We start from the raw sequence: 15,597 nt of genomic DNA on the forward strand, positions 1-15,597 counted from the left end.
CATCACTGTTGTATTACTACTACCACCACTACTACAACTACTACTGCCATCACTGTTGTATTACTACCACCACCACTACTACAACTACTACTGCCATCACTGTTGTATTACTACTACCACCACTACTACAACTACTACTGCCATCACTGTTGTATTACTACTACCACCACTACTACAACTACTACTGCCATCACTGTTGTATTACTACTCTGCTATGGATAGAATTGCAATACTACTACAACAAATACTTAATTAAAACATTTTAATGAGACAAGGATATCCACGACACCTACGTCGCTAATCAAAGTCACAAACAAGTGCCAAAGTGAAGTATCAAAACTCAAAACAAGCACACTATTGTTTTGTGTTGGAACATGTCAATCGGGAACGGTTCTATCGTTCCTGGCGATACAATTCCACTTGGATTTCACTACGTAAATGAACATTAAAAGAGTTGGATTTTTGAGAGTCTCGTCTAGTACAATGCCGTCTTTTCGTCACTGTCATTTTGCTAACGTCAAAATAAGCAGATTTTTGAACATCTTGATCAAGTACGAATCGAATATTTTGATGCCATTTGGCTACCATAACATGAACATTACGATAGTCGGGTTTTTGAAAGTGTCGATCAAGTACGATTCGCTCATTTCACGTTGTGAAAAAATCGTTCCTTTCCACGGTTATCACGAATGCGCTTGACGGAACTAAAGACAACATGATTTCCGAGGAGATTCCGGTACTCGATGACGACTTATCAAATGAATCCGTAGGACGAGGGGGAAGATGACGATATAGACTTCGATGGGTTTGACTTCGATGAAGAGGGCAATTGTATCGACAAACGCGACATCCGTTCCGCGCATGAACTGAAAATCCTTTGAATTTCTTTCTTTATGTTTTATATCAATTTTGTACATTTTTTTCTCATGTTATAAATGTATTTATTGTTTGAACGGCATCTCTTGCTTGTGTGTGTCCTTTTCCTGAACTAGTCCCGGCAATGAGTAGGCCATAGTGTAACAGATTTTCAAGATTATGCATGTTTTCGAAGTCTTGTGAGGGAAAAATACCCAACTTCATAAACGGCCCTATACACTTACAGTTAGAACAAAAACGAGACATTTCGTTCATCGATACAAATAAATAAAAAACTTCAAAGTTTTATTGCCAAAAATTCAATTCATCAAATTGTACGCATATTGGCGTAGCAATCTTTCGTCTCGGCCAGCTGGCCGATGCTTCAACACTTTATCAGTTCGAGCCTAGTGCCTGCCTTTTCGTAAGATCACATTTCGTTTCGAGATATGGTTAGACTTTTTGAAACTACCGTAGGAGCAAAATAATAAAACTCACAACGTGTAATTGATTGTTTATTTTAAGGAGTACGCTAATTGAAAATCATAATATAGAAAACATCGGAAGGACACCGTGCACCACACTGTATCATTGTGCTGAACAGAATTTTACCCTGACCTCATGCACTGACACCTTTGACCTATTGCGTGAATTGACCAATCACAGCCAGCGGAACTTTAGGGACTTTCCCTTTACTCCTTGTCTGACCTTTGCGGCCGTGCTATGCATTGCTATGGGGAGCTAGCTACTGCTGGAGCGTACTTGTTGCAACCAAGTATCGTGGTGATTATCTATACACAAAATACGAAGATTTATTGCTATCGTATTTTTTAGCAAAAGAGGGTATGGCAAATACGCTAAATTTCAAAACTTGTCGATCTCCATTAATTTATACCCTACAAATTCGAATGTCAGTATCGACACAGCATGGCCATGAGTCGATATCACAAAGTATGAGCTGTCTGCAGCGCTCACGTTAATAAAACATAGGGCCAAAGTCCCTGAAGCTACTATAGACATGGATACAAAATTAAGTATTTCCTGACTGTATGAAATCATCTCACTAAGGTCATCCTACAGACATGTAAACCAAATATTAAAGCTGTCTGACCAGCGGTTTTGAAAAAACAAGCGACTCAACAGTTGACAGAGCTCTGCTGTGTTATGAGAATAACCTTTTGTGACACATGTATTGATGAAGGTGGATATCTTTGATAGCTCATTTCAGGATGGCCTGACCAAAAATGGAAAAAAATTCCGTAAAAATACAGATTTGCATATTTCATCAGACTATATTAGTCTACAATAGCAAAATAACGAGAGTTAATTACATTCTAATTAAAGTAAACAAGACTTGCTTAAATCAAGATTTACGTCATAAAAAAACAGCATATCTGTCAGGTTATAAAGAATCTTGAGCTGGTTATCTTTTAATATCAGTAGTTTCATCCTATTAACCAAGCACATTTTAACTTTCAAATTAACATTGTAAGTAAGTTCTGTTGAATAAGTTGAGACTGTACGTACTCAGAGAAAGCACACTAAAGAGACAAATGTTTGAAACTTAAGAAGTTCAAGGTCATCAAAAGCATTATAAGGAATCATGTTACACTTTCATTGCACTGTTTACACAGATTGCATAATTGCTATAAATAGCACATGAGGGAATCTTACAGCCCAGCTTACCATAAAAACCCTATCACTTTGACAACTCTTTTAATTGACCACTCTAATATTTTTTTCCTCCAAAAGTAATCTTATTTTATCCTTACCAAGTCAACCATAAATGGAAATTAGAACTTTCTCTATCTCTATTTGTTTAACCACCCTATCATGACAAACTATTATGAGCAATTTCTTTTAGATAACATAAATGGTGGTTCAGAATATATCAAAGTTGGGATTCAGGAAAGTTGCCTTTACATGTTTTAATCCTCAATTCACTATGAACTGTCAAAAAAAGTTTAACTTTCTGATAATTCCACACTAAAATTATTTTGGCTTTGATGATTTCCTAATTAATTCAATTATTTAAAAACATATTAATTATTTTTTTCTGGGTGAATTGATAGGGTTTTTACAGTACAAGAATTACATACAATGTAAGTCAAACTTTGACCAAAAATGACAAAAAAATTCCTTAAAAATACACATTTGCATATTTCATCACAATTTGAACAAATCTAAGTTGGGTTATCCCTAGGGACCTGTATACCAAATAACAAAGCTGTATGACCAGCGGTATGAAGAAGAAGATTTTTTACCAAAAACGCCTTTTTTGGCGCTAATTTGCATATTTTCAACAATATCAAAAAATTAAAAAATAGTTTCTCATAATCATATTTTTTATCTACTCAACAAATATCAAATCAGTAAGTACTGCGGTTCTCAAGATATTTGAGTGGACGGACGCCTCACAAACGGACACACATACATACATACATACATACAAACATACATACAGACTAACGGCGGACACCAGATGGATACCCATCCCAATAGCTTCTATAAGCTATAGTCTATAATAGCTAAAAAAATTGGCATAAAATTTGCATAACATGGCATCAATTAGCATAAATTAATTACGACGTTCGATTTCATGGTGACATCCGTTTATACAACCCCCCACATGTTTTCCGTCACCTTTGGTTCTGAAAAGGGGGTTTTAGAATCGGAGGAATACGGTATACCTAAGCTATTGTCTGTACAGAATGAGAGGACTAAGTTTACACAAGATTACTTGAGATTACTCACCGAGCATCTTGGACAGACCCATTCACCATCAGGGATTTCTTTGAGTGGTGGATTTAGACAATGCATATGATAGGCGGAGGGACACTGGTCACAGCATAAGAGTTCACCACCATCTTTACATACACGGCAAAATTCCATGTGTTCATCTTGTTCATCCTCCTCTTCCAAAGCCTCTCCTTCCTGTGGATGAATAAGATTTATATATCCATTTTCTGAATCATGGGCAAGCTTTCACCAGTGTTGCTGTGCATATACCCAAAGGATAAATTACTGGGAAACATATAAGACTTGTAAGATTCTGCTAAACATTCTGAATAACAGTAACCAATGTTATTATAAAGTATGAAAAGTCTCACTTTGACTCACAAATACCTATACATTTGAAGCAACAGGCCTCATTATTAATAAAATCAATATGAGGGGTAAATAATGGAACTTTTCAGCATTTTAGTCATTTTACATGGATGTAAAACATTGCAGTGTTATTCGAGGTAGAATGCGCCTTGGGGGACAGATATTTGGAATGTCAAATTTTTTCAATTCTCTTCTGATCTACCACTAATAAGGGCTAATTTTCATGCTTTTGTCTTAGTTTTTCAGAAATGGAAAACTTTATTTTTCCCTGTAGAGTTAACACAAGGATGGCAGCCATATTGAATTTCAAGTTTGTGTAAATATTTGGTAATTAGCTTCTCTGGTACCAACATTTGCAGGGTAACCCCTGATTTTTATTCTTTATTTGGTGAAGGAATGGTTTAAAGTTTCACTGAAGAAAATTGAGCTTAAGTTTAGGCCTTTCACTTTCGAGGCACACACTTCCCTAAACCTGATATAATTTGTAATCCTGCATCTTTTGCCTTACTGCAGTACTTATATAGTGATGGCAAACAATCTACTACTTGGAGAGAGTTTGGGGAAAAAAATATAAAGTTTTAATTCGACAGAGTCGGGTGCTGCAATACTTCTTAGGGGAGTCAAGTTACAGGGAATGAAAACACTCACACAATGGGGGCAGCTCCACCTTCCTTCAGGGGCTTCATCAAGTTCTGGATCTAAACACACAAGATGGTACGCCCTGGGACATGTATCACAGAGGATAATCTCTCCACCTTGCTGGCATACCTCACAATAGTCTTGATGGTCAGTCTGTTGATGAACAAATAAAACATGATTAAACCTTTGAACCCTGATGACCTATGACACAATGTCAAGATCTGAGCTGGAAATTCAATTTTTAACACGATGGTCTATGTGGACCACCAAAATATACTTTTGTGGTCCAAACTGAAACTATGGCAGCCACTACAATAATGCAACATTCATGTTTACTTATTACTGTCAAATGTTGACAAAGATTTCACTATCAGTGTCACCGTCCATTTGAACAAGATGACTTATGCACCTCTTGCAAGGAGTCATTGACACTTGAAGGAGAGGAAGAACAAGAAAGAATCTGGGTGTAATTTTGACTCACGTCAGCCAAGTTAGTTTAAGAATAATTTTCAAATTTTTTATCTTTACTGCATGACAGCATGAAATTTTTTACAGCGAGAGAAATCAAAAGCGATGGCATGATGTGCTCTCACCTCATAGCCATTGGAATCGGACCCAGCTCCTGCCTTCTTCCTCTTCTTTTTTCCTTTGCCCTTGGCCTTCCTGGGCGCAGACAGCCTGCTCGCAGAGCTGTCTGACATCACCGATGTCGACTGCATGGTGTCCTCATCAATGTCAGAATTGTCCTTGTCGCTAAAATTACTATCACTATCACTCTGCAAGGCAAACCCAGCCATAGACTTTGTCATTGACACCATGTCAGAACAATTTGCTTGGGCAAACTATCATGCAACCTAAACAGCTATGCAGAAAATATTTTCAACTTTTTGTTAACCTATGAATGTTAGCCAGACTATGGACATACACCTTTTATGAACATGGGTACATATCTTTCAAAATGCTTTGCTATTAAATTTACAAAACCGAGGGCAGACAGCCCTCATATATACAAAGAGTATTCCTTACAGAAATCTATCCACAGAGCTTTAAATTCTGATCTCCAAACCTAACCTAAGACTAAAACTAAAATCCTATCCATGTTATATTACCCTGTCATGACCTCTACCACAGAAATGTGTCAGTTGCAAAATACTAGCCTGTCATGACCTCTACCACAGAAATGTGTCAGTTGCAAAATACTAGCCTGTCATGACCTCTACCACAGAAATGTGTCAGTTGCAAAAAAATTGGTACTTACACTGGAGCTTTTCCTTTTTCGTCCAAATCCTCCAACTTTAATTTTCAAAGGTGCAACAACCTTCTTTGGTTTCTTTTTCGGTTTCTTCCTCTGTGCCCCTGTACCAATTTTCACCTTACCTGTTTGTTAGGAGGAAAGAGATCTCTTCAAAAAAATATACAAAATTTTTTCTTCTGTCCTTTACTTGAGCTCAGTGGTTTCACATCTATCAGTCCTGCATGGATTGTTTGTGTCTAACTAATGCATATCTCTTTACTTTCTAACTTTGAATTTCCTTTCTCACCTAGACATTAGTTAAGTTTTACACTCCTAAATTGGAATATCAGCTTTCCTACTATTCTATCTGAAAACTTACATACTCCTATTGTGGACTTCTAGAATAATACTGTACTCTTAGAATCTGGAAAGATGGCTGACCTTCTGGATGCTATCCTTGTATCAGAACCTGATTTCACAACCTTGTCTCCCAGAGTCATACTGTTGCTTCATTAGATACACACCTATATACCTTGTTACTAACGGTAACTGTCATGCTATTATGATTTAACCTTTAACGTGAACACAACTTTGCTTACTTTCTAACACCTATTACAACATTATCATGGGGTAGATGCAACTTTGAAATTGAATGAACTTTAACAAAATGAACAAATAACTGACAAACAAAGAGGAGACCTGAATTCTTAAACATTTTGAACTGATGAAAATTGAAAACTAAACATAAACAAAAACAAATGACATCATTTTTTATTGACACAAGAAATGACACTGACTCTAGTTAGTGACTAACACCTCAACTGCACTGTGTATTAGTTTAAAAGTCTGAGCTGAAGGTTATGTGGAAAAATAGGAAGGCTGTTGAATACTTACGACAGCCAATGGAAAAGTGGAAACACTAAGAGGTGTGTGCATAGAGTGATGAACACATAAAATTGGATATTTACACATACTCTCTCTTTTGGGCTTCTCACTTTCATCTTGTTGTTGTTGTTGGAGTTTATGCGACTGCATAACTCCTTGGAATTCCCTCCACAGAGCACCCAGCAGTGTCATCATCTTTGTGGGGGGAATTTTTGGGTGCTGTTCCACCACCATAGGGCGTATGTGGGAGCAATACTGTTTGTATGTAGTAAGGGTCAGGAAGTCTTCCTCGTTGTATTCGAACTGCACTTCTTCCAGGCCATATTCCTGGAAAAGCTCTGCTGGTGTTTTCTGCTCCTTGGGTTCCTAATTCAATCGGAAGGAATCATGTAATGGGGTTTTTCCATGGATAAAGCAAGCAGCAAGCACATGCCAGGTTGAAGGGCAGAAGTGGGAAAACCAGAAAAGAAATACAAAATAAATGAAAACAACATGCAAAAAAAACCATTTAAAATCACAAAAGAATCAAAAATTGTCAATAGCGGGTGGAAAATGATGTCAATTGCTGCATCGGGATTTACCTTGCCAGTATTTCAGTGGACAGATATCCTCACATACAGACATACATACAGACTGATGATGTACGCCACAAAAATACCCATACTGTAACAGCTTCTACAGACATAGGCTAGACCTAGCCAAACAATGCACTGTCTTGTTTGCACAAATCGTGCTTGTCCATAAAAGTGAAAATGCACAATCATTAGATTTTTGAAAGGATTCCCAGACTGTGTTGGGGTGGCCCGACAAGAATTCCACAGTGAAGTCTGGGTAAACGAGACCATAGAGGTCTTTGTTTCTACCTCCATGACAAGACTAACAAACCCCATAAACAAGTAATTAATTTTAGGTTAGGTCACTTGCATTTTGTGTATGCAGAAACTGGTAAAGATCATGTTTTGGAACATAGGGCTAATGTCCCTGAAACTACTATAGACATGGATGGTATAGAGGACGTACATACCATAATACCAGATATAGCAAGTGCAGAGGTCCTTTGGCAATATTCTTATGGCAGAAGAATTGTTTCAGTATGGTTCATACTTACAGACCCCCTTTTTCCTAACTATGTAATTGTTTCACTAATGTCATCCTATATACCAAATATCAAAGCTGTCTGACCAGCGGTTTTGAAGAAACAATCAACCTAGTACCTAACAGCCAATAAAGCTCTGCTATGTTATTCAGAGAATAACTATTAGTGATGCATGTGTGGATGAAGAAGGTGACTTTCTTTGCTAATTCATTTCAGGATGGCCTGACCAAAAACAGCAAAAATAGCTGCAAAAATACAAAACTGAAGATTCCATCATTATTTCAATATATATATCACGTTAAGATAAAGCATAGGAACCTGTATACCAAATATCAAAGTAATCAGACTAGTAATTTTTGAGAAACAAATGTTTCACCAAAATTGGCAAAAATTGTCCAAAAAATACAAAATTGTAGATTTCATCATGATTTGAATACATATATTAATCATCCCTTTAAATCCTGTATACCAAATATCAAAGCGAAAAGACCAGTGGCTTTTGCGAAAAAAAATTTTTGACCAAAAATGACAAAAATTGTCTTAAAAATATAAAGTTGCATGTTTTGCACAATTCGAAAAATCTAATATGGGTCATCCTTAGGGACCTATACCCCAAATATCAAAGCTGTCAGACAAGCGGTTTTGATGAAATAAATTTTTGACCAAAAATGACAAAAAAATTCCTTAAAAATACAAATTTGCATATTTCATCACAATTTGAACAAATCTAAGTTGGGTCATCCCTAGGGAACTGTATACCAAATATCAAAGCTATCTGGCCAGCGGTTATGAAGAAGATTTTTTACCAAAAACGCCTTTTTGAGCTAATTTGCATATTTTCAACAATATCAAAAGACAAGATAAACTAGTTTCTCATAATCATATTTTGCACCTACATAAGAAATATTAAATCTGTAAGTACTGCGGTTCTGAAGATATTTGAGTGGACAGACCTCCTCACAAACGGACATACGTACATACATACATACAGATTGACGACTGACATCGGATGGATACCCATCCCAATAGCTTCTATAGACTCTCGTCTATATTAGCTAAAAATTAAGTGAAAGGGCATGATTGCGGTCTTTTATATGAGATGTAATGTTGTTGGATATCTTGAAACATGCTATAAGAGAGATGGGTAAAATATACCTTAAAGATCCATTAGCTGTAACTTGGTCATTTTTTTATTTTGTTTTTTCTGTGTATCATCTGCAGTTTCTGGTTCGAATCCCTGAACCGTGGAGAAATTCCTTATATTTAGCTAATAAATATACCCTATATGAGTATAATCTGCATTGTTATTGTTTAAATTTTGTATTCAGGTCCGGACTAGAATACATTTATCAACAATAACAATGGTCGTTTCACATACATGTATACAGGCTGTGGTTGGCAAGCAAGACACCCAGGATTGGTCATGATGATCGGATTATAGTAAAATTCTATAGTTGATACATTGAAACAGAGTAGTGAAAAATTAGTCAACAGTTATAGCTAATATACCTTTAGCTCTGCTTCTAGACACATAAAGTAAACGATATGACAATCTCTAGAATTCACCAAAAATGGATGCTAATGAACAGCAGTCTTTGCAATTTGATTGCAAGGCACTGCAATATCTACATTTAGGCAAGGTTATATTGTTTGACACTTATTACATTGGACGTTTATCTTATTTTAGATTGTGTAGGTTTTGAAAGATTTCATTTCTTCAAGAGGTCAAAACGTGTAAAAATATGTGGCAACTTCATATGTTTTGCACTTGAAAAAATATAAACAAAAATTTAAACTCAACAGACATAAAGTCAGGTACGAGTCATTCACTGAGTACAGGGTAATACAACCAATAATAGCCTTATACACACTGCAAACTATAAAGAGTTAACTTCCTCTTTTTGTGAGACATAGCTCTTTGATCTACCTTGGTTGCTTTGTCTTCTTTGTCTTTCTTTTCTCTTTTCTTTTTCTTAGGTTTGGTTCCAGGTGAGTCTCCATCTTCCCCATGTCCATCCTGAAAGGTAATGTTTACTATTTATAAAACCCTCTCACTCAACTACATGACACAAAATCTAAAAATTCACTTTAACAATGAAAGACAGCTGTGTACTGGGGTAATTACTCCATCAGGTCCTTTGTTATTTTGGTGCAGAGTTTACCCTTTCAGCTGTAAACATTAATTAATGTGCTGCAACATCTTATCCTTGAAAGCAATAACAGAAACTGTCAAACAGTAAGATGTCTAGGAACAAAGTTGATTGTGTAGCATGTTCATGTCTTATCAGCAGGAATTGATTACACTGGTGTCATTTTGTGCACAGAGAATAAACCAGAGAAGCCACTGCAAAAGATCATTACAAAATGAACAATTGTGTTGCACAACTGCAAGTTCCAAAGTCATTCATAGCAAAGTCCTTTTCTGTTGAATGTCAATTAAGGTCATGAAAACTGTTTTAGTGTGTAGTTATATTACCGTACTCGTCCGAGTATAAGCCCCCGGTTCAGCAACACTAAACAGCGGTAAAACTAGGGGAGGGGCTTATACTCGAGCAACCCCATGTTATCTGGCATGGACGCTTAATTTATGCTAATTTTATGCACGATTTTTTTTCAACACCACTCGATCTTTCTATCGCTTTCAAAATCGACTTACACATCCAAAGAAATTGATTGTACAATCTCTGCACACAGAAGTGACATTTTGGTGAAATTTCAGCGTCGAAAAAAACCCCAAACTTGAAACATAGACGTTTATGTATGCTGCTGATCAACAGTAATGTAAACTGAACAGGCATGCATTGCCCACACGGAAAGGCAACTCAATATTCCAGTATCAAAATGTCTGCATCTTGTGAAAACAACAGCATAGCAGTGAAAATTGTAATAGTCACCAGGAAAAGTCTTCACAAAGGAAAGGATAATTGCTTCAAACAAAAGAAACTGCATGTTTCAAGCATGAAAACATCGTGGCTGTGAATGAAAATAAACACTGGCGGACATGAGTGAGACTATTCTATTTAGGCGACGGGGGTGAGCAGGGTCAAAGAATCAAGATAGTACTGGGAAAACGTCATTTTTCTTACTATGCTGTCAAGAGAACTCCAGTTTGCCATTGTTTTAACATCTTTTAATAGTTTCTTTATTATCTAAAAGTAATTTTACCAAGTTAAATGACCAAATATACTCTCCTAACCTTTCTGTATTTGAATTACACTAGGGTAGGGGCTTATACACGGATGTAATGCATTTTCTAAAATCCTCTGAAATCAGTAGGGGGGCTTATACACGAGCAGGGGCTTATACTCGGACGAGTACGGTATAAACAAACAAACTTGTTTACATTGGTGACAATATGAAACTATTGATTACACTGACCTGAAATGGAACCCTCAGCACAAAATGATGATTGATCTCATCTTAATCAAGAGATCTCTTACATTTTGTTTATCCACTCATTTGTGAAATAACCCTGCTTTAAGCCAACAACTGCATGTGACATAGTATGATAACAATTTACTTTTTCTGTAGATCTTGCAAGTTCTGTTTTTATTATTCTAATTGCCAAGAGGGGACTTGCGATAAATCTTTGCAACAGTATATGTACACGTGTACAGGTATATTATTCATCAATAAAATTGAATGTCTACAGTTCATTGTACATTGAATTTGTACTCTGACATACATGTACAAACATACACTTTTGGGGTACCATTGGACTAAGATAATTCAACATGCCTAAGTCACGTGTCACTTTACAATGAAACTTATACATGACTCTGTGTGGCCAAAAATCTTTTTTAACTTGAAAGTATACAAATAAATAAATTCTGTCACAACATGCACAAACTGAAATATTGTGCACAAACTGAAATATTCTACCATGAGGCGAGATCTACATAGACTCTATTATAAACAAATGAACATCACAGTACCCCAGCATCCTTGTCTCTCTTCCTCTTCTTTCCTTTTCCCTCTTTCTTCTTGCCGTCTTTCTTGCCTTTTTTCTTTTTTGGTTTTGGTTCTGGCTGTGGAGGAGGTGGTAATTCTACCTCAGGTTCCTCTGGTTCAGGTTCCGGCTCTGCTACCAAGGAAGTGTCTTCTTCCTCATCTTCCTCTTCCTTGTCCTCCTCTTCCTCTTCTTGCTCCTCCTGTTCCTCTTCTTCCTCCTCTTCTTCCTCTTCCTCAGCAACTTTGGGGAAATAAAATCAAGGTTTTTTATCATGAAATTACACAGATATTACAATTGATTTAGATACTGATTATCTGAACCAATCTAATCAATATAATTTCTGCCGATATCTATCAAGGTGTAGAACATTATTCTATGATATAATTATGGTGCATTATCAATGCCACATATTCAACATATCCTGCATAATTCGCTTTCTCTAATTCTTGACTTACCAGTTTTTTCACCAAAGTTGAAAAACATAGTGATTGGAACAACATAATCGTGTCCGCCCTGATACAGTAAATTAGTATTGATACTTGGAGGAACAGGTAAAATGATTGGAAATCCCTATTACTAAATAACATCTGGCCCAACGATAAAAATAGGATGGGCTAGCTTTTTTCTCATTTTATTCCAATCACTGAATTTTTCAATTTTCCCATATAATGCATTTTCACTATTACGAAGGGATAAAAATACAGTGATATAGAAACATGGAATTTGTAATCATACACAGAGCACACAATCACAGAATGAGCATTAACCCTTTGCACCCTGACCCCCTGGTGACCTATGACATCATGCGGACATTTTTTCTGAGCCGGGTTCAAAGGATTAAGAAAAGCTGCTATGCAAAATTACTGGTATTTAAAACAAATTGTTTTTGAATTTTTTTTTTCAAAAATGTAAAATCAGAAGAACTAATTCTAAGCAATGAGGAATTAATCCTAACTTAACTGAATGTTAATAATCCTGAAGGTATCAACTTTGACAAAAATATCCTTGACGTGTAACCTAATGCAAGGCATGGCAGAGCTTTTCCTACCACAATGGTTGTATTTGTATAATATTATTGTATTTATATTCGTCTGTCCCCATTGTACCCATAAAAACTGAAACCATTGTGTTGATTATAAGGCAATCCAAGTTGTTACAAATTTATTGAACTTAAAACAGTAAAATCTTTGCACTACAAGTAATGCAACTTCAAAGAGACATATGATGTACTCATGGGGGGTAAAGAAAAAGAGTGAGGACACCTTTTGTTATCATTTGGCATCATGATACATTGTTGGCATATTGTTTGCTCAGCAAACACCAAGCACCTCCACATACTGACTAATCCCTAAATTGTCTGATACCATAGACACTCATTTTTCTCAAGAGTCTATGCTAACACTGATGCAGGAGAGTCCACTAGATGTCAGGAACACCTGTTAGCAGTTTGTCCATGAGCATAAATGTTAAAACAAAAGGCTAATAATTTCTGTAAACAAATTTACACTCAGGAAATTTGGAATCAGAATTGATGAGCTTAATATGATTTTCTGAAGAATCAGTAAACATAGCATTGGCTTAACCCTTTGATCGCTACACTTAATTTTTGTCCCCTTTATAGATATATCCAAGTCAGTTTTTTTCAGATTTTAGCCAAAAGTTTGATAAAAAACTGTAGCCAATGAAACATGATGTCCATTTGGTCCAAAATTATCAAAAAATTACAGAAAAATTCATAAAAATTGGTAAAATGTTGCACTAAAATTTTGGTGGGAAAAATCACAGCACATGTCAGCCGTCTGTCTGTATTTTCAAAGAGAGGAAAACGATAACATGCGGAACACAGAAAAAATTAACTTCACACTGTACAAAATCACACATATGTGACAGTCTTTCATGGTGCTTGCAAATAAAATGTTAAATATGCAATTAAAAGTGAAACTGTTCTTTGTTTTCAGTTTTGCAGATAACTTTTATCATTATGCTCAATGATCAAGCCCATGTATTGGAAGGATTCAACTTATTATCTGCAGTGTCCTCTTTCACTTATAAATGTTGTTTGTTATATTAGAAGATGAAATTTGGTACAAAAATACAGACACTTTGTAACACACGTAGACTACTGACTCACATCAAACAAGAAATAAGTGCTGTTTACAACTCAACACATCTGAGACTTTTATTCTGTATGGAAAATGTGAATCTTCATTGTTTGAAACTTTTTTGCTGACGGACTTGCAAATCAAAATTTTGAAAGAACATCGTGGTGGAACATCATTGGGAACAGACTTAGTAGTTTAAAATAACTACTGCAATGCAAATTATTTGGTAAATAGGGATTCAAATATGACATCCTCTTATTTGAGAAGTGTAAAATTGTGAATTACTCATTTGATGTACACAGTGTGTTCATGTTAACATTTCATTGACATTAATTAACCCTTTGAGTGCTGTAATTGTTCCAAACAAAATTTTAGTGAAACATTTTTATCAATTTTTTGAATTTTTCTGTAATTTTTTGATACTTTTGGACCAAATAAGCTTAGACATCACATGTCATTGGCTACCGTTTGTTATCAAAATTTTGACAAAAATCTGAAAAAAACTGACCGGAGCATATTTTCTTAAGGTGACAAAAGTTGACTTTGGCACTCAAAAGGTTAATATCAGTAAATAGTTTGCATTCACTGTTACTAATAACGGTCATTTTGTTATGTACTGTACACAAACTTCAACTTAGTGGTTCATGTAATTCAATTTGACATAACTTATAGACTACTGAATATCGAATATTTCATTGTCAACACCAAAACCATAATTATTTAATTATTTATTTATTCATTTATTCAGTACACAATTTTAGTATATATGCAGTATAAGTTGCTATAAGGTACAATAAAGTATATTACAATGATAACATTTTCGAACAGGCAATATTACGAGAATGAATAAAGCGTTCCTGCTGGGTCAAATCATGCTAACTGGGCGTTTTTCAGCTGTGGTAGGGCATGGAGGTAGAACGAGACTCGCTCTATCTCCATGAGTAGCGTGAGTCCCACGTTCATGATCTTGCATGAACACAGACGTCGATGGCCGAGGTGGCGTCTGGCCGCCATGCACGCATGGTCGGTCTCGACTCGCCTGATCAATGAGCGACCGACATCATTTACATAATAATATGAGGCCATCGATTGCTACATTTCATTCAAATACATATAAAATGCAAAATACAGAACAAATCAACAAACAGTCGTCAAGAAAGTCAACATTCTGTCTTGAATTATTGTATTCCCGGTCCTTGCCCACCGAAGCGAACGACTTTGGCGCTATGACACAAGCCAGGGTCATTTTATCACATCACCGTGTCTGCATGTGTAAAATCCATTCACAACACAATAGCAGGTCTGTGTTCACATTTTGCCGGCATCGCAGACGAATCAAAACAAACTTTTCCGGTATATATTTGTCACTTGATGTGGCATTTCTGGTCGGTATAACGTGGCCTTCGTTTGAGGCCAGTGAAGTGAACAAATTTCCTAATTTTTTCTAATGCAAACAAAGGAAAATTCGAGATGACAAAACGCCATTTCCCTGCACCCACCTTCCATGGGTTCTGTTACTTCTGTGTCCTCTGAAGAATCATCCCCGTCCTTCTTCTTTTCCCCTGGCATCTTTAAAATTAATAACTTCTTCCTCGGCTCTAAAAATTAAAGATGTTGGCGGATATTCGTGATTTTACCCGGCAAATTTCCCACCACGCACAGCACGGAAAAGGCTGGGTGTCGAAAATGGCGGCGATTGGTTTCACCCCCCACGACAAAAGGGTGG

General features: G+C 36.2%; 1 protein-coding gene across 6 annotated transcripts in view; it reads right to left on the reverse strand.

Annotated features, from left to right (window-relative positions):
• LOC139137702 (chromodomain-helicase-DNA-binding protein 4-like) overlaps positions 1 to 15,597 on the reverse strand; it is a 72,989-nt gene extending 57,392 nt beyond the window's left edge. For 2 of the 6 annotated variants that reach the window (XM_070705936.1, XM_070705933.1), the window contains exons 1-8: positions 15,371 to 15,597; positions 11,753 to 12,009; positions 9,745 to 9,834; positions 6,805 to 7,087; positions 5,861 to 5,979; positions 5,196 to 5,378; positions 4,612 to 4,755; positions 3,610 to 3,789 (exon numbers count right to left, since the gene is read on the reverse strand). In XM_070705936.1, coding sequence (XP_070562037.1) covers positions 3,610 to 3,789; positions 4,612 to 4,755; positions 5,196 to 5,378; positions 5,861 to 5,979; positions 6,805 to 7,087; positions 9,745 to 9,834; positions 11,753 to 12,009; positions 15,371 to 15,440 — 1,326 coding nt within the window. In that variant the 5' untranslated portion in view covers positions 15,441 to 15,597. The remainder of the gene's footprint in view (positions 1 to 3,609; positions 3,790 to 4,611; positions 4,756 to 5,195; positions 5,379 to 5,860; positions 5,980 to 6,804; positions 7,088 to 9,744; positions 9,835 to 11,752; positions 12,010 to 15,370) is intronic. The other 4 variants (XM_070705934.1, XM_070705935.1, XM_070705938.1 and 1 more) reach the window with 4 other exon arrangements.

This window comes from Ptychodera flava, chromosome 7, assembly GCF_041260155.1.
Source record: "Ptychodera flava strain L36383 chromosome 7, AS_Pfla_20210202, whole genome shotgun sequence".
In the NCBI taxonomy this organism is placed as follows: Eukaryota; Metazoa; Hemichordata; class Enteropneusta; family Ptychoderidae; genus Ptychodera; species Ptychodera flava.